The sequence below is a fragment of the Mytilus trossulus genome, chromosome 2 (genome assembly GCF_036588685.1).
Source record: "Mytilus trossulus isolate FHL-02 chromosome 2, PNRI_Mtr1.1.1.hap1, whole genome shotgun sequence".
NCBI lineage: Eukaryota > Metazoa > Mollusca > Bivalvia > Mytilida > Mytilidae > Mytilus > Mytilus trossulus.
Window position 1 is genome coordinate 43,864,701 of NC_086374.1, and position 23,020 is coordinate 43,887,720.

A 23,020-nucleotide genomic window follows, 5' to 3' on the forward strand; every position below is an offset into this window, starting at 1 on the left:
CGGTTGAAATCTTTCTCTTAGTCATATTTATCAACATCCGGGAATTTTCAATATGGACGCCTCCAGTGAAACAAGGTAGAAAGAACCCTCAAATAAATAGTTTTCGCGAATAAGGGCTGGACATTGTTTTTTCTAGTATCAAAATTGATATTTCAGTAATTTTATGGACACGGCAGTATAAATGGTTTTGATGAACATACCCTAAGCGAAAGGATAAAAGGAAAATTGCGGCAAAAGGGGTACGAGTCAAATCGGCACCTGGTCAAATCGGCATCTAGTCAAATCGACACCCATTTACAGTCAATTCGGCGTCCAATAATATGATTTACAATAGAAAAATCAATAAAAAAAATCGGGAATATTTTGGGAAATTTTCATTGTACTAATAAACTAAAATTGTTAACTCATTTTTTTTTGTTGCTTATTTAAATTTTAATTCCCATATTTGTAGTCCAAATAGTTATGACATCTTGAAAGGCTATTGTATATTTTTTTCTTTCCCATTCACAGGTTATGCCTGCCTCATATTATATGTATATCAAATCAAATATTATGGGGACAAAGTCCCCAATTACGGTAGAAAAATCAATAAAAAAAAAAAAGAAAAACAAAATCGGGAAAATTTTCCCGAATTTTTTATTCTACTAATGAACTCAAAATCATTAACTTTTTTATTCAGATCTACTTCCTGTTCCGGTCTTGTTGGCATGAGACTTTGAATAAAATGTATATTCATCAACATATCATCAAATATATATAGGAAGGAATTCAACACCCAATCATTTTTAATAATTGTTTATTAACAGCGTTTCTTTGTTTACATTGAATATGACGTCATAACATAAATAACGTCACAACTAACTCCCTAACATCAGAACCAATATCAGAAACGTTACGGTATTTCCGTTTCTTTTATCAACATGTTTGAATAAAACAAAATACAGACTTCATCCCCATTCACAGGTATTTTTTATATACATGTATAGACATTTTGTAGGTTGATGGAGTCAACAGATCCTGAAAACCAACCAATGGAAATGGATATCAGCAAGGTCAAAGCTGAAATAGATGAAGAAATCGACACATACTACTTTGAATCTGATCATGTTGCTTTGAAAGGAAATGCAGACTATCATGCCATGCTGAGAACTATAGCACTATTAGAAGCTCAGAGAATTCAGGCTATTTCAGATTTAGATAGACTTTATAAATGTCGAGATGATGCATTAGAAGATCCAATTGGTTTTGTTGACAAATTACAAAGAGGGGAAGACTTAAACTTACCAAAACAACAGAGAATTGCAGAATTACCAATGATAAATTGGGAAAAGTACACCAGTACTGTTGACTTTACATCACTAGGAATCCCAAAACATCTGACGAGGTTAAAAAAACAGCTTGTTAATGGTGCAGGTAGGCAAACAGTTCCTCAAACTAGGAATATTTTTGGATAAATTTATTTTTGTTTGTACCAATTTATTGTAGAACAAGAAAACATTGTTTTTTTGTGATTATTAGATTATGTGATTTTACCAAGGTCTGCAACCAAGCCTATAGAAAACCCCACTAAAATAGGTACATTGTATTCCACAAATGAAAATATATATATATTATTTGCATTCTGTGAGTGAAATGTACATTTGTATATTAAGCTCCTTTATATTTTAATTTTTACAGTTTATTTGTCAATTGCCAGTGTAAATTAGTAAAACAGCGATTTTTAACTCAAGCAAACCCTTAGGGCATATATGCATATAATGGCAGTTACATCATGTACATGTAGCCAGATTCTTAAGTTGTTGAAAATATAAATGTTAACATTAAAGTGATAGTAAATACATGTACATATATTAAAGGATATCCATTTTAAGGAAGACAGTAAACCAACAACACAAAAATACCTCAATATACATCTAGATAAAATATGTTAATTTGATAGGATTGCCAATGAGACAACTATTCAGCAGATACCAAAAGATAAGGATGTAAATAACAAATATATTACAATACAGCCTTCAACAGGGAGAAAAAATCCATACCCTATAATTATCCCAGCTTGACAAAATTGGAAACATTTTAAAAGAGAAAACCAACAGCCTTATTTATGCTTTCACATAATACATGTATCAGACATCTACCAACAAGCTAACAAGCTCCAGATTTGAAAACTTCTGACAGCACATAAAAAATAATTTTAAGAGCTCAATTCTCCTAACATATTCAGAAATATACAGTTTGTTAATTTTCAGCTTCCACAGAAAATGAACAGAAACCCATCAATGCTAATTTTCAGTCATTTGATGGTCACTCAAGTTTAGTGAGGGGTCGTATCAAAGAGGAGGGTAAATCAGCCACTTTTAACCAGCTTTGGTCTATAGAGGAACAGAAAAGGTAATTTATTTATTGTTAATAAATTTTCACAAGTTTTTGGAATCTATATAGTATAAAGAAAAGGAATCTTGAAAATCTCTTGCATATTATTTAAGAATTGAATGCTTCTTTTTGTAACTCTATTGGGGTGTAAAAGCGTTGACTGAAGTACATTTTGTATGAAGTGTGGAAGCACTTCATTCTAAAAATGTGTGCATGGTCAACGCTTTTTCAACCCTATATGAAGTTACAAAAAAAAGCATTTTATACTTATAATTACATTTTTTAGCTAGGATCATGAAAACACGATTTACATCAAGTTTTGATTTAATTTACCTGTGCACTCTATTATGGGTCCTTGTGTCATCATGAATGATAAGTTTAATTATGTGTAATTCAACTGCTTAAGGAATAACATGTGATGTGCAGTTAGCCGATCAGAATAACGTATTAAAATGAAACATACATCTAAATGTAATTATAGATTAAAAGAATATGAATCATAGTTTTGTAAAAATGCAATAAATAATGTATATCAAGGGTCCGGAAACGGTCATATTTGCCAGTCATGTCCTAAACTGTAACTATAATGTCCTAAACTTTTATTTGGGATTTAGGTCAAATTTTATTTTTCTACCGTATAATTTCGGTCATTTTGAACATATTTTTGTTTAGTTATCGACTTCCTGTAATTAATGCCACTCCAATAAAGTGTTATAATCCTGAGGGCCCTCCTAATAACTATATTAATGCCTCGGGGAGCTATTGGCTAATGATTGCTAATCTCTTTACCTGTGTTTTTAATTCATTGTAATTCACACCTGGCAATTAATCACAAGCTCCAAACTATTATTATAAAGAAATAAAAATTCCATACCAACTGGCTTCAATATTTAATTACTCAACAAGTCAGACAATTGTCAATTATGATTTAAAATCAAATTAAAACTTGGTTTAATTTTGTAGAAAAACATATTTTTTTACTTCTAACACACGTGCTTTGTTTACTATGTAATACGCATGCTTGAAATTCTCTTCCACAGATTTAGACAATTAATCGTAAATTTTAAATAATTTCATCCTAAATAAAGCCAGTGCAACTACTTTAATTAATATTCTTACACTATTAAACATAAAATATTAAAAAGCCGATGATTTCCTGTGATTTGGATAAACAAAACTAATCCCGGAAATGAGTCCGGAATTTTTCGTTTTAGTATTGTCGCAGTATATCCGGTTTGAATTTTGACTTCAGAATCGAAAGAAACGTAAGCGATAACTGAGAATATTATCGTTTTGAGTCATTAAAATCGTTCTATTTTTAAACTGCTGCATTCCCTTAATTGCCCTTGATTGATTTTTGGAAAATGGTAGGACAAATCATGAAGTAAATGCGATGCAACTGTGAAACAAGTTTGTTGATGCTACGAACATGACGATCGAGTATGAGCATACTCATAATGAGTCTCATGCAGTAATGTGATTTTGGCAATCATCTTTTGAAAAGGGGTATCAACTTTTAAGTTGTATGAAAATGACCGAAATTAGGTGAAAAAATTTCCGGATCCTTGATGTATATATATATGAAGATGTGTTCAATTCAGACACCTCTCAATCCAAGACACAGTTTGTAAAAGTATTCCATTATAGGTCAAAGTACACTCCTCAGCACAGAGTCTTGAACGAAAGATACATGTACTGTGAGTTTGAAAATTGATAAAATTGGATGCCATAAATAATAACTTACGTTTACAATATGTTGAAGTTATCTTAAACTACAGCAAGGTTATTAAAGTGTAGGTGACTGATGATTTCATTGGAAACTCAAAAATTAGGGTAGATTGATTGTTGTGTTACACTGTCACATTGCTGGACCTCTTCATCAAGACAAAGGATTTAAGAGAAAAAAGTGAGAAGCCAACCTTCCTTTTTCTTCTCACTGCCGTATGCTTAGCCGAGAAGTAGCAAATATCTTTTTCAAGTCTTCCTATTGAAAATGCCTAGATTGAAGATTGGACCTACTGCAGTATTTGTGATATATCATTTAGGTGTTGTTTAGTAAATATGAGCTGATGAAAATGTACATAAAATGCATAGCTTCTAATATAATCTGTGAAAAACTGATAATGTTCCTATTATTGGTGTATTCTTGTTTTTTATTATCAATGCATCATACTCAATGTTATATTTTCTTTAGGTTAGAAGATTTGTTGATAACCTACCCTCCAGAAGATGTAGAGGCTAAACGATGGCAGAAGATTGCCACAGCTATAGGAAACAGAACACCTCAGCAAGTAAAAATTATTATTCTCTATAAAATAAAAAGACAGTTTTATACAAATTTTACCACGGTACCATTTATTTGAATGATGCATGTTATTGATTTTTGCATGATTAGGAAATCAAACTGAAATTAGTTAATATCAATATACATTTTTTTCTTAATAAAAAGAGTTAATTCTTACAATTTTTTTACTGATCATCAATAAGGTAATGCATAATTAGTGAATGCATCAATCACACTCCATTTCTACATAGAAAGTATATTTATACAGTCAGGGTTTCCGCTGGCGGTCGCCATTTTCGCAAATTGCGAAAAAATAATAATTGTGGCAATTAAAATTCGTCATTGGCGAAAGAATTTGGCGAAAGAAATATATATAACGATTTATTTTCAGCCATTTTGTTTATTTACTTTTTTCGGGTTTCTCTGACTTTACCCATCAGACAATACTCGGAATTCACCTTGAACTCGTTTTGACAGAAAATCAATAATCAGCTGATTGCATTGATAGCTATCGACATCAAAAGACTAATTAATAAAGGTGTTGATTGTATGATATGACAAAATGATATGGTTAAATGGCTTCTGTCACATGTCACAAAAGGAACTTTTTAACCTCTTTGCCACGCACGTGTTTGAAGCAATTTTTTTACGCTTCCTCTCCTTCTTTTAATGATAGTCCAGAAAAGAAAATTGTTGTTATGACGAAAAATGTACAAAAGCAAGAAAGGTCTCTGATTTAAAACTTTATCATTCAACTTTCATACAGATCATTGATTTGAGTGGGTACTTCAAAGTCGTTTCAGTGACACACATGTTTCAAGCATTTATAGTTTTACTTACCGTATTTACGATGGTCTAGAAAAGAAAACTGTCGTTATGAAGAAATCTATTCAAAAGGTTGGCATGATAGTAACCCTTCAATGTTATGACTACACCTTACACGAGAGATCAATTCCAAGTGATAAGATGCTTCGTTTAGGAAAATTTTAAAAGAAATATATATTTGTGTTACTTGGCGAAAAAAATAATGAAGTGGCGAAAAATATATTGTTTTGGCGAAAGAGGTGGCGAAAAAAATAATTGACCCAGGGGAAACCCTGTACAGTGGCCTATAATATTAAAAACTTATCATGTGATATTTCAAATACCAGTTGAAAATAGGTTACCTCTACATTATAGAAAGACAACTAGGTTTGCTGATATAAACGATATTCTTATGTCACTAATGAAAAATATTGTGTAAGCTTATCTAGATTTTAAGATATGATGTATACTGAAATGTTGTTTTTGTTTTATTTCTGCAAGGTGGCTAGTCGTGTACAGAAGTATTTTATAAAATTAGCAAAGGCTGGTCTGCCTATACCTGGCAGGATGCCCAATGTTGGCAATTTAGGTATTAAAAAGGTAAGAATTTATAAATAAGTGTACGGGATATGTGTATATCTACACTATATACATATTCAATATAATATTATAAGCAATTATGAGATTTTTAAGGCACACAATATAACTGTCATTTTTGTGGAATTAGAAACAGTCTGAGTGACCTGTAATTTTGAATTTCACGGAAACTCACACTATAGTGCATGGGCATCTGTTTATTGGTCAAATAGTATTTTATGCCAGATGTTGATGTTCACTGAATATGGAGATGTGAGTAAGAGCTTGAAAAGGTTTTATTTTTTAAATAGTCTTATTGAAATCCCCCAAAATTTATATGAAATCTTTTCTATACAGGCTTGCAGTTGAATTGTTTCTTCAAATTTTTCAAGAACAATAGTGTTTTACTCAGATTGTAAATTTGAAATAATAAATTGTGTTTTGAAAACATCTACTGATCAGAAAAAATCTTGCTATAAGGCAGATTCCATGTAATAAATGGAAATGTCTGTCAAAATGAATAAATAAAAAAAATTAATAATTACTGTTATTTGAAAGATAATATGTGAATGTTTTGATGAATAATGATGATAGATGAAATTATAAAAATAATTTTTGGATATGAATTTTTCTGTTTAAAGTAGAAATTATTAAAACAAGTTGAAAAAATGCAAACAAATTTTGACAGAATTAACTCCCATTTTTTGTCGAGCCTGCAACTTTTGTTGCAGAAAGCTCGACATAGGGATAGTGATCCGGTGGCGGTGTTAGCTCACTTCTTAAAAGCTTTATATTTTAGAAGGTGGAAGACCTGGATGCTTCATACTTTGTATATAGATGCCTCATGTTACGAAGTTTCCGTCAGTCACATGTCCAATGTCTTTGACCTCATTTTCATGGTTCAGTGACCACTTGAAAAAAAAGTTAAGATTTTTTGTAATGTTGAATTCTCTCTTATTATAAGTAATAGGATAACTCTATTTGGTATGTGTGTACCTTGTAAGGTCCTCATGCCCGTCAGACAGTTTTCACTTGACCTCGACCTCATCTCATGGCTAAGTGAACAAGGTTAAGTTTTGGTGGTCAAGTCCATATCTCAGATACTATAAGCAATAGGGCTAGTATATTCGGTGTATGGAAGGACTGGATGGTGTACATGTCCAACTGGCAGGTGTCATCTGAACTTGACCTCATTTTCATGGTTCAGTGGTTATAGTTAAGTTTTTGTGTTTTGGTCTGTTTTTCTCATACTTTAAGCAATAGGTCTACTATATTTGTTGTATGGAATTATTGTAAGGTGAACATGTCTAGCGGACAGATGTTATCTGACCTTGACCTCATTTTCATGGTTCAGTGGTCAAAGTTAGTTTTTTTCAGTTTTGGTCTTTTTATCAAATACTATACGCCAGAGGTGAACTATATTAAGTGTATGGAAATATTTTATGATCTATATATTAGTCGCGCAGGTTTTATTTGACCTTGACCTCATTTTCACAGTTCATTGCTCAGTGTGCTCAGTGTTAAGTTTTTGTGTTTTGGTCTATTTTTATTAAACTATTAAGTATTAGGTCAACTATATTTGTTTTATGGAAGCATTGTTAGCTGTACATGTCAGCCTGGCATGGTTCATCTGACCTTGACCCCATTTTCATGGTTCATTGGTGTTTGTTTAGTTATCTTGGTTAATGTAACGTTTATAATGTGACAGTTGTAATAAAGCTTTATACTTAGGACTATCAACATAATATCAATGATTAGTAAAGAAGGCGAGACATTTCAGTGTGTGCACTCTTGTTTACACAATGCTTTATGTTGACACTTGTATACTGGTATTTACTAGTGTAGTCAGGTTATTCAAACATCCCTGTTTCCAAATCTGTTACTTTTTTTAGTTAAAACATCTGTGATATATATTTTTTTCACTTTCAAATTTCTTGCTTTTTAGCTCAGTGTCTGTCAATAAATCTTATGTCAGGAACATCGCTGTAAAAACTTTCAAAATCATTGTTGTTTCTAATAAATGCCAGTTAAAACTATATCATGAAGTGCATAAAAAAAACACATGTTGATTCTTTCATTTAACTTTTTTCAAGCAATAGTTTAAACTTGTATGTTTCCTACATAAGATCTGTCAAACTTGTTTTCTTATGTCTGAAACATTTGAATGTGCTAATAGTTAAAGTTATTTGACCTGATGTGAAATATTGTTAAATGTTAGGCTGCAGTATTTTCCAGGGGTTTTAAAAATGACTTTCAACTAGTATAATATAATTTGTCTGTCAAAATATCTTATGTATGAAAAATCTTATGTCAGAATCAAGTCTGTCAAATTCTTATGTCAGAAACTCAATTTGTCTGTCAAATCTTATGTCAGAAAAAATAGTCTGTCAAATCTTATGTATGAAAAAAAAAATTCTGTCAAATCTTATGTATGAAAAAATAAAGTCTGTCAAATCTTATGTATGAAAAAATAAAGTCTGTCAAATCTTATGTCAGAAAAAATAAAGTCTGTCAAATCTTATGTCAGAAATAATTAAGTCTGTCAAATCTTATGTTAGAAAAAATAAAGTCTGTCAAATCTTATGTAAGAAACATAACATTTAAGGCTTCATTTATTTAAAAAGGATGATGCTGATAATTTTTTTTTTGTCAAATTGTCTTTATCTTTATAAGTGAAGCATGTATTCGAAAAACAGAAGTTCATTGCTTATGATTTTTGCCTAACATGCTTATGGGAGTTGTTAAACTTTCTTATATGGAATCTGCCATAAGATGTTAGATAAATATCAATGAAACAGCAACTCAAATGATGCAAAAAGAAGAAGTCTTGAGGTCAACATTAAGTCTTTATCAATAGGCATTAATATAATATTACAAGTGTTAAATCACCCAGGGTCTGAAAAAAGTATAAGAAACTACTGTGACAAAAAATATTCCATCGATACCAAATTGTAAATTCTTCAATAAAAAATAGTAAGGATCATTACAGACCTCATTATTATTGATAATTTTTATTGATTTATTTTTCAGCAAGGTCACAGACATCACAAGTACCACAAGTTTTATTATCAGCCATCAACATTTCTCCAATCCCATCAGCCACCAGTATACATGTCTGATGATGACGAATCACAAAGCTTCCATAGTTTTGGCAGAGACAATGAAGATTCTCAAGGGAGCATGCCAGAAGAATATGAATATATTTCGGTATGCATATATATGTAAAAAGTGGAGAATAATTATTATGTGTATATTTATATACACTGGGTCAAAAGTTAAGGTGGGGGGCCTGGAATCACTGAAGCGTGACTGGAGCGGACCCCCTCTTAGGTCAGTCAGTGGGCCCCCATTTATGAAAATTTCTGGATCTGCCACTGCCACTAAACAATAAAAAAATGATAGTACAGGTTGGGCATCCATGTACTATGGACACATTCTTTTTATGCCCCATTTATGGGCATTATGTTTTCTGGTCTGTGTGTCCGTCTGTCTGTTTGTTGTACAATCAACTTGAAACTCAGTAAACATGTTCCCTATGATATGATTTTGTTATAATAAAACACCCATGCAACCACGCATCCCATATTGCTGATAGGACCCGACACAAATATCAATTTCGTGTTTCGGTAGTTAAGCTTGGGATGGTCAATTTAAGATGCATTATTTGAATATAATCAAATATGAAAATTATTCATATTTATATTGATATATTTATATTTTTATTCTTCTTCTTTATATCTAGTTATTATGACAGATCTACCATCATCAGGGGTCCAACTGTCAATTTAATGTTAAAGTCTTTAACTTTGATCTACTAAGCATATCTCCAATACTTTTATGTTTGCTATACGCAACTATTGGTGCTGCATTGAATATTTGTGCACAGTCTTCATCGAACTGTAATAACTGCCAGTGTTTCATTATACGTTTCTTTATTTTACGTATATATGGATTATATTTAGTTATTAAAACTAACGGAATACTTTGCTTCTCTTTAGATTTGTTTTGTTGTAATAAATCAGTACGGTCAATTGCTAAAGCATCAGTAATACTATCATCTATTTCCACGTTATCATAACCCCTATCTAATAATTTCACTTTGAAATTAGTTAGATTGTTTATTAATTTGTTATGGTCACTTGTATTTCTAATTTGCCGTATTGCTTCACCTTTAATAAATCCTCTGAATACATGCTGTGAGTGACAGCTATTTCTGTGCAGAAACAGATAAGAATTTGTTTCTTTAAAATGTATTTCGAGGTCAAGAATGCCATATGTTGTAAATCTTGAATGAGATATAACGAGTCCAGAACCAATCCTATATATACCAATACATATTCTTAGTATTTGATTTTATTTCATAATCTATTTTGTTCAATTCAATATTTTATCATAAATATTTGTTGTTTTTTAAGGTGTTTCGGTTAAGGTTTAACTACCAAGGCTTTTCCTCATCAGGTATCCCAAGCCTCTAACTAATAAAATAATCAGTTTCAAAGTAAAGTTCAAAGCATCCATACGCATAGAATTTAAAAATTCTGCATACCGGGATACGACACCTGGTAACTTTGTATTGATGTATTGTATTCTAAATTAAATCAGTTTATGATTTGATATAACTATTGTCTTTTATGTTGTGATTTATCCTATAACTTGGTTTATCCTATAACTTGGAGGATGTAAGTAGATCCTTCAAGTTTTTGTGTCTTTTATATGCTATGATCGGAGGTTTTGGAAACATGGTTTTTGTGCTATCATTTTGTTCAATTAGGTGCCAATGTTTTTTAATTGCTTTATTTAGTCCATTGAAGGAAGGATTAAATTTGGTGGCTAAAACTAATGGAGGCATTGCTCTTTTGTTTTTAAGCTTGTACCTTAGACAATCTTTTCTTTCCTTATGAAGTGCATTTGTTATAATGGGGTTGATATCTTTTTCCGAGTATCCCCTTTGGAGAAGTTTTGTTTTAAAAGTTTCAATTTCTTTTAGTGTATCTTTTTTGTTATTTGATGATCTCATAAAACGCAATATTTCCGCAGTAATAAATCCATTGAACACCGATGATGGGTGAGCTGACGTTCGTTCAAGATACTGAAAGTTATCAGTAGGTTTACGGTATAGTTTTACGTCTAATATATTATGATTAAGGAATCTGTTTCCTTTAAAAATTGTGACGTCAAGGAATTGAATGCTAGATTGTGATATTTCATGCGTAAATTTTATCAACGGGTGTATATTATTAGCAATGTTAAATAATTCAGTAAGATTATCTTCACTAGAATTAAAAAGAATGAATCCATCATCTCTGTATATAGATAACAGTGCTAAGTTATCTTTAAAAGGAAATATATCAAGAATATTCGTTATAATCTCGAACATTCTTAAATCAGCCAGGGATGGGCTCATTGGGGCTCCCATTGGGATTCCACATGTCTGTCTGAATATCAAGTTATTAAATTCAAATTCATTATTGCATAGAATGAATTGAAGTATTCGTAAGAAGTCCTTTTTTGGTGGTAGAGGTATTTCATGTTTATTACGACATATTTTGTACCATGCTCTGTCAACTGCTTGCAGTATTTCATCGTGAGTTAAGGAATTGTACATACTAGTAATATCAAAAGTGCACATAATTATGTCATCCGGTGCCCTTATTTGTTCTATTTTGTTGATAAATGAGGTCGTGTCTTGTGTATAAGTCCATAATTGGCTAACTACCGGTTTTAGGAAGTGGTCTATAAATTGACCAATTTTTTCAATTGGACTATTGCATAATGATACAATTGGTCTCCCAGGAATATCTATATTTTGAAGGAAATCTTTGTTAGTTTTGATTTTTTCTCTATCTTCATGGTTAATTTTGTGAATTTTTGGCAACATATAGAGTCGTCCCACTCGTATATTGGCATTATTGGCTAGGTATTTATATGTTATATCGTCGATATATTCTTTCTTGTGTAGTTGTTTGATCATTTTTTGAATAGTTTCGGATATTTTGTTCGTATTAAATTCATGAATTTGCTCATAGCATATACTGTTGTTCAGGAAATTCAGTGTTTGTTTAATATATAGATTTTTATCCAGAACAACAGTAGATGAATTTTTGTCAGCTTTCTTAATAATTATATTATTATTTGAACGTAAGGTTTTGAGTGCCGCTCTCTCATGTTTAGAAAGATTATTTCTAACTTTGTTTATTTTAAGTCTGCATATTTCCATCTTTGTGGCAAATAGATAATTTTCTATTGTGTTGTTTGCTAAAGAGGGTTTAAATCCCGATTTGATTCTAAAAGGATGATTGGTGTCCGCATTAGTTTTATCACTAAAGTGATATTTGCATCGCATTTTTCTACCTAGTTCGTCAAAATCTCGTAAGAGATTTTGTTTAATGTATTTTACATCTGGACTGGGAATAAATTTTAATCCCTTTGCAAGAACTAATATTTCATAGTTTGTGAGATTCTCACGTGAAAACACTTCTATATAGTTTAAAGCTTTTTTTACATTTTCATGAAAGTTTTTTGTGCGTTTAAGATGGCCTTTGTTATTATTATGTATACGGAGTTTACTTTTGTATTTTATTAATCGTTTTTTCTTATCCCTTTTTCTGAGAGATCTTTTTCTATTACTCATAGTAATTTATTTGTATAAAAGTTTTTTTGTGACAAAACTATTTTGTTTGTTTGTATAATTATTCCAACTCTAATTGAGAGATGAAATGAATATATTTGAAATTCAACTCTATTTGAGAGATGAAATGTATTTTATTAATTCTACTCTATTTGAGAGATGAATTGATTTGTATTTTGTTTAAATCTATTTCAAAAATTATACATTGTATATGTAAACTCTGTTGAAGTGTTCGTTCACTTCTGCGGCAATCAATGTGTACTGCAAATATACACCAAGAATTACCACGTGCATACATTAGTCTAAGACTTAGATTCTGATTGGATATTCCAATGTTCCCACGTCACTCGTAACAAGCAACAAAGTTCGTCATTTGTATTCTCAATCTGATTGGTTGTTCCGTAATTAGTGTAGATCAGTTACTACGTCATCGAGCCATCTAACTCTGGTCATATGTGTGTATTTTATTAGATAATGATTTAACACTTAATTGTTATTAAACTAGTAAGATAAAATTTACTGCTAATTAAATTCCTTTATATAAATAAGTAATGCTTTAGACAATACTATTAAATTACGATATTAATATTATCATTCTAAAAATAAATAGAGGTAATTGTGAGACAGATATAATCTATTCATGTAAAGATAAGGGTTGTTGATGAAATTGCACTGTTTGCCCTTGCGTAGTCATGTGTATAATTTATTGATAACAATCCTGCTACGTGTGTATGATACCTGTAAAGTTATGTGATTTTATTTGAAGATGTTGTAGATAATCCATATACGAACGAACTATAATTTATAGAATATTTGTACCTAGATAGTACGATTATAATGCTCATTGCTAAAACCATACGAAATAAAATGATAGCAATTATAAGTATAATTTCTTAAGCGATCTTTTAAGTAATAGCTGTCAATTGATGAGTAGCAATTAAAGCAAACTAATTAAACTAAAATAATCAAAAGTTTCCTTGATTTAATAACTAATGAATATATATATATATGTGATAATTAATTCTAATCAATAAGATAAAACTACAATATTCAAAGTAGTCAGACCTGTTTTAATAATCAAATAAAATACATCCGTTTATAGTTGAATAAAATTTGATATCCATCTTGTATTATAAAGACACTTTGTTTTGTCACTGTAAACACATAATTCCACTGAAATACGTAAGAATATTATTGTACTTGTCTTAGTAATAATTATTACGGAAATTTCTGCGGCCTCTTCCACGGTTCCCACGACCGTATCTGTTACCCAGAACATTCTTTAGGTCATCAATTTCCTTTTTCATCAAGTCCATTTCACTTACTGGTTTAGTTTTGTCAGTTTGTTGTTTAAGTACCTCAAGTTCTTGCTTAATCTTGTCAAGATCTGACAGTTCTTTTGGATCCTTGGTTGCACTTTGTCTATAATTATCGGCCCATTTATCCTTCAGGCTCCTCACTCTGTCGTTCAAACGGACAACGCTTGATCCGTTGGTTATTGCCGCTGATGTCTCTAGCCAGTATTTTTCAACTTCAGCTGTCAGGTTGTCAGCATATTCTTTAACTGCTTCCGTAAGGAATTCCCGGAAATTAGATTTAACATTAATGTTGAACTCCTGCACCTTCAATTTAAAGAAGGTGCTTGCGTCATCTGATCCGAATCTTGGTGAGAATGTCGCATTATTTATATTTGCGTAAACAGGTAAGGTGTCCCTATCGAACCTTCTAATGTCCCTAAGTAGGGTCAGTATTGGGTGCCTTTTAGCTAATGCACTGTCCATATTGTCAATACATTTGTCAATATTGATCCCATCCGTTATGGTTCCACTGCTGCAGCTCTCATTTACTAACTGATCAAAGTTAAAGTTCATTGGTATGATTTTGATGTTACTCGGTATTTGCCCACACGGTATTTCATCTTTAATGCCTTCATTAATTGTGTCAGCAATGTCCGTATCCGATTCAGAATTGTTGTTCATCTTCTTTTTGCCAAGACTTAATTTAGATTTGTGCATTTGTAGTTCGTTATCGAGGTTTGTTAAGAAATAAGTGTTTATAGCAATTTTATATGTTAAATTTTTAGAAAAGCTTTCCTAAAAATATTAATTTTCATTGGTTAATACTTAGATTGTAACTTTCAATGCCCCATTATTGGGGTTGGTCTAACTATTTTGATTTGAAGTAATGAAGATCGTTATAGTTATAAACAATACTATACATTTGTTACAATGTTCAGGTGGTCTCTCCCTACAGATAATCAAATTCGATGCGCTTCGTATTATTTTGTATGAAGTAAAGGTGTGATGCTATTAGAAACTGAATAATAGTTACCCATGTCGAATGTAAGTTTCCTGTGATAATGGTTGTAAGAATGATAAATTTGGATGTAAATTGTCTGTACGTAATGAATTTGAAGATTATATATTCCGAAACAAATTCCACAGACTTTAATAATGGCATATTTGTAAATACCTTGTTATACAATAATAGCATTTATTAATGCATTTATTTCATATAATGTTTTAAGAAATATGTACTAAATACATATATGGAGATTACGCATGTCCAGAGACAAGATAATACGAAGGTTTGGAACAACGTGATTGAGGCGGAGGCCTCGTATAAACTTGAATGAGATATAACGAGTCCAGAACCAATCCTATATATACCAATACATATTCTTAGTATTTGATTTTATTTCATAATCTATTTTGTTCAATTCAATATTTTATCATAAATATTTGTTGTTTTTTAAGGTGTTTCGGTTAAGGTTTAACTACCAAGGCTTTTCCTCATCAGGTATCCCAAGCCTCTAACTAATAAAATAATCAGTTTCAAAGTAAAGTTCAAAGCATCCATACGCATAGAATTTAAATAATAATAATAGGGTCCTATCAGCAATATGGGATGCGTGGTTGCATGGGTGTTTTATTATAACAAAATAAAAAAATTAAGAGATGCACGATTAGGGAGAATTTATATTCTTCCAAAAATTCACCGCCTTGAAATAGAGACGTTTAAACAAATACAACAAGATGGATTAAATGAATTAAATATAATTCCACCAGGCAGACCAATTATATCACAGTGTGGTTCTGTAACTGAACTTATAGGTCATTACGTTGACTATTTTCTTATACCAATAGTTCAAAATCAGTCCACATATATAAAAGATACTACATCGTTCATTAATATCATTGAGAAATTAAAACCTATGGCAAACAGCCTGTTAGTTTCGTATGATATAACACAGATGTTTACAAATCTACCTCAAGAAGCATTATTGCGTGCAGTTGAACGAGCATATGACAGTTTTGACAAATCGAACTTCAAGGTCAATGCTCCGCCAGTCAATGTATTAATACATTTGTTGAGAATCATTTTAGAAAACAATGTATTTGAATTTGATGGGAAAATTTACAAACAAATAATAGGTACGGCAATTGGTGCAGTTCCGTCACCGGAAATCTGTGACATTCTTATGTTTGAAATAATGAATGAAATTATTTCTGCATTTCAATATAAAGACAAAATATTCTATCATGGCAGATATAGAGACGATGGATTCATAATATATGATGGAACATCAGATGAAATTACAGATTTTTTTCGTCTAGCAAATGATTATAACCCCTTATTAAAGTTCACCTATGAAATCAAAAACGATAAAATGTCGTTCTTGGATGTTGATGTAATTAAAGGTCAAAGATTTACAACATATGGCATTCTTGACCTCGAAATACATTTTAAAGAAACAAATTCTTATCTGTTTCTGCACAGAAATAGCTGTCACTCACAGCATGTATTCAGAGGATTTATTAAAGGTGAAGCAATACGGCAAATTAGAAATACAAGTGACCATAACAAATTAATAAACAATCTAACTAATTTCAAAGTGAAATTATTAGATAGGGGTTATGATAACGTGGAAATAGATGATAGTATTACTGATGCTTTAGCAATTGACCGTACTGATTTATTACAACAAAACAAATCTAAAGAGAAGCAAAGTATTCCGTTAGTTTTAATAACTAAATATAATCCATATATACGTAAAATAAAGAAACGTATAATGAAACACTGGCAGTTATTACAGTTCGATGAAGACTGTGCACAAATATTCAATGCAGCACCAATAGTTGCGTATAGCAAACATAAAAGTATTGGAGATATGCTTAGTAGATCAAAGTTAAAGACTTTAACATTAAATTGACAGTTGGACCCCTGATGATGGTAGATCTGTCATAATAACTAGATATAAAGAAGAAGAATAAAAATATAAATATATCAATATAAATATGAATAATTTTCATATTTGATTATATTCAAATAATGCATCTTAAATTGACCATCCCAAGCTTAACTACCGAAACACGAAATTGATATTTGTGTCGGGTCCTATCAGCAATATGGGATGCGTGGTTGCATGGGTGTTTTATTATAACAAAAGGTGAAGCAATACGGCAAATTAGAAATACAAGTGACCATAACAAATTAATAAACAATCTAACTAATTTCAAAGTGAAATTATTAGATAGGGGTTATGATAACTTGGAAATAGATGATAGTATTACTGATGCTTTAGCAATTGACCGTACTGATTTATTACAACAAAACTAATCTAAAGAGAAGCAAAGTATTCCGTTAGTTTTAATAACTAAATATAATCCATATATACGTAAAATAAAGAAACGTATAATGAAACACTGGCAGTTATTACAGTTCGATGAAGACTGTGCACAAATATTCAATGCAGCACCAATAGTTGCGTATAGCAAACATAAAAGTATTGGAGATATGCTTAGTAGATCAAAGTTAAAGACTTTAACATTAAATTGACAGTTGGACCCCTGATGATGGTAGATCTGTCATAATAACTAGATATAAAGAAGAATAATAAAAATATAAATATATCAATATAAATATGAATAATGTTCATATTTGATTATATTCAAATAATGCATCTTAAATTGACCATCCCAAGCTTAACTACCGAAACACGAAATTGATATTTGTGTCGGGTCCTATCAGCAATATGGGATGCGTGGTTGCATGGGTGTTTTATTATAACAAAATGTATTCATGGACGGCTGTCCTTCTGCACCTTACCGAGAATCGTTTTCTGCATTGAGAACGATCCGCATTGCCTGATTGATGGGATACGGTGTGTGTTAATTTATTGTTCCGGTGGACAAAGCTTTTAGCCTTGAGTTGAAAATACTTCATGACATGATTTACTTTGAAAAATTCCACACAACAATGTGACTCATTTATACATCATCAACACAGACAATTTCTCACTGCTATCTTATCCCCGCCTATCAACCCACGTCAAAATGGGCGGATCTTCTTTCAAGGTTTATAACATGTGTAAACCTAAAAATTCTTCAGCCACCCAATGTGAGCTCGACAAAGGCACGTAGCTAAGAGAATCACCCAATGTGAACTCAAAAATGGCACGTCGTTTTAATAGAAATGCTAAAAAGCAAAAATTCCGATTCTACAATAAAAAAGAACGGAATAAATACAATATGCAGCAAAGAACTGCACATGCCAAAAAGCATGTAATTAATCTATCGAAACGCAGATTATCAAATCAGGAATATATCCTGTTGGCGAAAGGCTTGAAATTTATACCAACGCCATCAAGCAAAAATGCAAAAATGTCTATACTAAAAGACTACAATGAATTTGCTAGAAAATTACGATGTAGGTATATGTTCAGTCAAGAAAAAACTGACCTTCATCCATTTCGTAACAATACAGGATATAAACCTGCCTCTACGTGCCATACGTTGGAAAATTATATAGAGTTAACCAAGCTTGAATTGTCTTTTCTACCAATAGAAAGAAATGTAAAAAACAATCTTACTAAGGGCGAAAGAATAGCGCTAAGCAATTTGAAAAATGATGAAACAATAGTAATAAAAAAGGCAGATAAAAATTCAAATTGTGTTATTTTAGACAGGCTAGACTATATAACAGAAGTCACAAGACAACTAAATACTCAACATTACTGCCAATTAGATTCATTTAACATGGCAGAACTGAAAATCCAAGTCATTGAGTATGTTAAATCATTATACGATCAAGGCATAATCGACAAAATATCATTTAGATTTTTAACAAATGGTCAAAAATTAAGAGATGCACGATTAGGGAGAATTTATATTCTTCCAAAAATTCACCGCCTTGAAATAGAGACGTTTAAACAAATACAACAAGATGGATTAAATGAATTAAATATAATTCCACCTGGCAGACCAATTATATCACAGTGTGGTTCTGTAACTGAACTTATAGGTCATTACGTTGACTATTTTCTTATACCAATAGTTCAAAATCAGTCCACATATATAAAAGATACTACATCGTTCATTAATATCATTGAGAAATTAAAACCTATGGCAAACAGCCTGTTAGTTTCGTATGATATAACACAGATGTTTACAAATCTACCTCAAGAAGCATTATTGCGTGCAGTTGAACGAGCATATGACAGTTTTGACAAATCGAACTTCAAGGTCAATGCTCCGCCAGTCAATGTATTAATACATTTGTTGAGAATCATTTTAGAAAACAATGTATTTGAATTTGATGGGAAAATTTACAAACAAATAATAGGTACGGCCATTGGTGCAGTTCCGTCACCGGAAATCTGTGACATTCTTATGTTTGAAATAATGAATGAAATTATTTCTGCATTTCAATATAAAGACAAAATATTCTATCATGGCAGATATAGAGACGATGGATTCATAATATATGATGGAACATCAGATGAAATTACAGATTTTTTTCGTCTAGCAAATGATTATAACCCCTTATTAAAGTTCACCTATGAAATCAAAAACGATAAAATGTCGTTCTTGGATGTTGATGTAATTAAAGGTCAAAGATTTACAACATATGGCATTCTTGACCTCGAAATACATTTTAAAGAAACAAATTCTTATCTGTTTCTGCACAGAAATAGCTGTCACTCACAGCATGTATTCAGAGGATTTATTAAAGGTGAAGCAATACGGCAAATTAGAAATACAAGTGACCATAACAAATTAATAAACAATCTAACTAATTTCAAAGTGAAATTATTAGATAGGGGTTATGATAACTTGGAAATAGATGATAGTATTACTGATGCTTTAGCAATTGACCGTACTGATTTATTACAACAAAACAAATCTAAAGAGAAGCAAAGTATTCCGTTAGTTTTAATAACTAAATATAATCCATATATACGTAAAATAAAGAAACGTATAATGAAACACTGGCAGTTATTACAGTTCGATGAAGACTGTGCACAAATATTCAATGCAGCACCAATAGTTGCGTATAGCAAACATAAAAGTATTGGAGATATGCTTAGTAGATCAAAGTTAAAGACTTTAACATTAAATTGACAGTTGGACCCCTGATGATGGTAGATCTGTCATAATAACTAGATATAAAGAAGAATAATAAAAATATAAATATATCAATATAAATATGAATAATGTTCATATTTGATTATATTCAAATAATGCATCTTAAATTGACCATCCCAAGCTTAACTACCGAAACACGAAATTGATATTTGTGTCGGGTCCTATCAGCAATATGGGATGCGTGGTTGCATGGGTGTTTTATTATAACAAAATGCCAAAATTAGAGATTTTATCCCATTTTCACGGTCCACTTAACATAAAAAATGATAGTGTGGATGGGGCATCAGTGTACATGGGACACATTCTTTTTTTGTTACTTACTGATGGGAAATATAGGGATCCTACATTCTGGTGCCATTGTTTAAATCAACATTAAGGTTGGTTATTAAGGTTTTTTAGACATCAATGACTTTGTCTTATTTTAATAGAATTCTACAAAACTTTGACAAGATACAGAGCAATATTTTCAAAATATTTTTTTTATTTTCTGTGATATACTATATAGCTAATAATATGACAGTGATCTTTGAGAGATAAACAAATACAAATATTATACCAGAAAATTTTCATATTCAATATTTTTTCTCTCAATTCTAATGCTAGTGAAAGTAAATGCCATTACTGGTACATAATTCATTGGTTGCACAAACTATTGCAGATTGATCAATCATAAAATTGATGCCCTGAAATTTTTTGACATCATTTTATTAAAATGAACATTAAGAGCTGTGTTGCATTAGTATTCTATTTGTACTTAATAGGATGATGAATCTATACCAGTAGAACTACGAGATAGCGAGGACTATGAAGAATTGATGAAACTGAAAAGATTAAGGAAGCAGAAACTTCAGACTTTACAATGTTTTCATGAAGGGTTTAAGGTATGTGCATTTGTACTAATGCTAAATTATTATCTAAAATGAAGAAATTTGGTATGATTGCCAATGAGATGACTATCCACCAGATTTAAAAGGTAGTATGAATAAGGAATTAAAGGCCACTGTAAATCCTTGAAAAACTCATACTGTGTAGTATTATAAAAATTCCATAAGTGGTAAATATTTTTGGGAAAGATTGCACTTAATAATATTTGTCATTAGATTGAAAATTCAAGTTATTAATTTCTCAACTTTGTTCAGGAGAAAATTTTAGTTAACATGTCAGAAACTTCAATTGTAAATGAAGTCCATGAAGAGATTGCTGTAGATGTTGGACATTATATTATAAACACTTCAACAAATTTGCATGAAAGTTTAATGAATTGTTTATATATCTATTGATGAAAGCTTTGTTTTTATTTTTTAGATTTGTTTTTTGATATTTTGTTTTTAAGTTATGGGGTTTTATTCATTTAAAAAAGGTGCATTTTTTAGCAGTTTTATGAAACTATGGTGCACTTTTTATATATATCTCTTGACCTAAGTTTTCTATCAATGTTTATAAATTTTAGCCTAGACATTTCCAAGTTATTTGATTTAATTCATAAAAAAGGAGGGATTTTCCAGTTTTTGGATTGAGATGTTTAAGGATAAATCATACAATATTTGCTGTGAAAATTCACAGCTTAGAGTGATTTTTAACTAAATTACCTTGTAACTGAATGTTTTGCAGTAGAATATCATTTTAGCTTATTATTTTATTAAGTTGTATTCTTTCCTTTATTCTTTTAGTGTGACAAATGTGAAGTTGAACCAATACCAGATACCAGATGGCATTGCCTTGATTGTCCAATAGGAGAGGAGGTAGATTTCTGTGAGGATTGTGTTGACAGGTAATTACTTATAAAAATACTGAAAAAATGTTGTGGTTAAAATGTCTATGAAAAGCAAGATAAACAAAAATGAGCATAGTTATCTAGTATTTTGGAATAGAATAAATTTTAGCAAATCAAGTTAATTGATTGGCAGTGTTATTATGCCTAGCTGAATTGAGTAGTAGAATAATTAAAAATACCTATCTCCAAGAGAGATTCAAAACAAAAATGCTTTATATAATGACAAAAGTTCAAACACATCTAACTAATGGAAAACAGCTGTTGTATTCCTGTCAGATTTGGTACAATCATTTCCTTATGTAGAAAATGTCAGACTTTATAACCTGGTTTTACTGCTAGATTAACCCATCTTTTGTACAACAGTTTCATATATGTAATTCGGTTATATTGACAACACTATGTGAGCATAACAAGCAAACATTATAGAAATGAATTTGGAAGGGGAATAGGTGTTGTGGGTCAGTTTTGGTTGTATGTCCAATTAATGTATGCAAAATTAAATAATAAAAAAATGTTTGTTGTGTTGGTATTTTGAAGAAATGGAATATCATTATTACAATGCAGCTGCAAGTGTACTTTTAAGGTTATTATACAATAGACAATCAGATAAGTTTACACATTGTTGATTTTCAAAATAATCTGAGGTGTATTATTAAATGTAATTGGTTTCCTTTTCTTCTGATATATTGTCATATATAATATATTTTCTTATACAACTAAAAAAAGTTACATGTGTATTTGTTTTTATACATATTGTTGAAATGTCCTTTACATAAGATAAAATGAATAGATATGACCGGAAAATAATTGTTTGGTTATCATTTTATATTTATATATTTATTTATTTCATTGCAGCAATTTTGAAACAGGGAAACACAATTCTAGTCATAGACTGAAACCAATCAGACTTCCCAGCAAAGACACTTGTGTAAAAGACAGAGACTATATGACATTCATGCCAGGAGATTATAACTATCTAGATCCTAATTATATGCCTGCAACCTAATATATCTTGTCTTTATTTATAATTGTCTGTAAACAAACAAGCTAAACCAAAGTATGTTGTGTAGTAAATTCATGCAAATTTATTGTTTCCACAATCCAGCTCTACTTTGCCACAGCCACATGTTATGGAAATTGTACACAATGCTTGT

General features: G+C 30.9%; 1 protein-coding gene across 3 annotated transcripts; it reads left to right on the forward strand.

The window, feature by feature from the left end:
• The first annotated feature begins 9 nt into the window (after positions 1 to 9).
• LOC134707316 (ZZ-type zinc finger-containing protein 3-like) lies at positions 10 to 22,954 on the forward strand. Of its 3 annotated transcripts, none has more exons than XM_063566963.1 (9): positions 10 to 75; positions 998 to 1,413; positions 2,250 to 2,391; positions 4,568 to 4,664; positions 5,963 to 6,061; positions 9,068 to 9,244; positions 20,854 to 20,973; positions 21,763 to 21,863; positions 22,722 to 22,954. In XM_063566963.1, the coding sequence occupies exons 1-9, from the start codon at positions 53 to 55 to the stop codon at positions 22,870 to 22,872; spliced, it is 1,326 nt and encodes a 441-aa protein (XP_063423033.1). In that variant the 5' UTR covers positions 10 to 52; the 3' UTR covers positions 22,873 to 22,954. The 3 variants fall into 3 exon arrangements, with proteins under 3 accessions (XP_063423033.1, XP_063423034.1, XP_063423035.1); XM_063566964.1 differs by having other exon boundaries at positions 2,259 to 2,391; XM_063566965.1 differs by having other exon boundaries at positions 42 to 239.
• The last annotated feature ends 66 nt before the right edge of the window (positions 22,955 to 23,020 follow it).

Coding starts and splice junctions, on each gene's coding strand:
- LOC134707316 (XM_063566963.1), top strand. CDS start 53: ATGGACGCCTCCAGTGAAACAAG. Junction 76..997: donor GACGCCTCCAGTGAAACAAG/GTAGAAAGAACC, acceptor GACATTTTGTAG/GTTGATGGAGTCAACAGATC. Junction 6,062..9,067: donor GCAATTTAGGTATTAAAAAG/GTAAGAATTTAT, acceptor TTTATTTTTCAG/CAAGGTCACAGACATCACAA.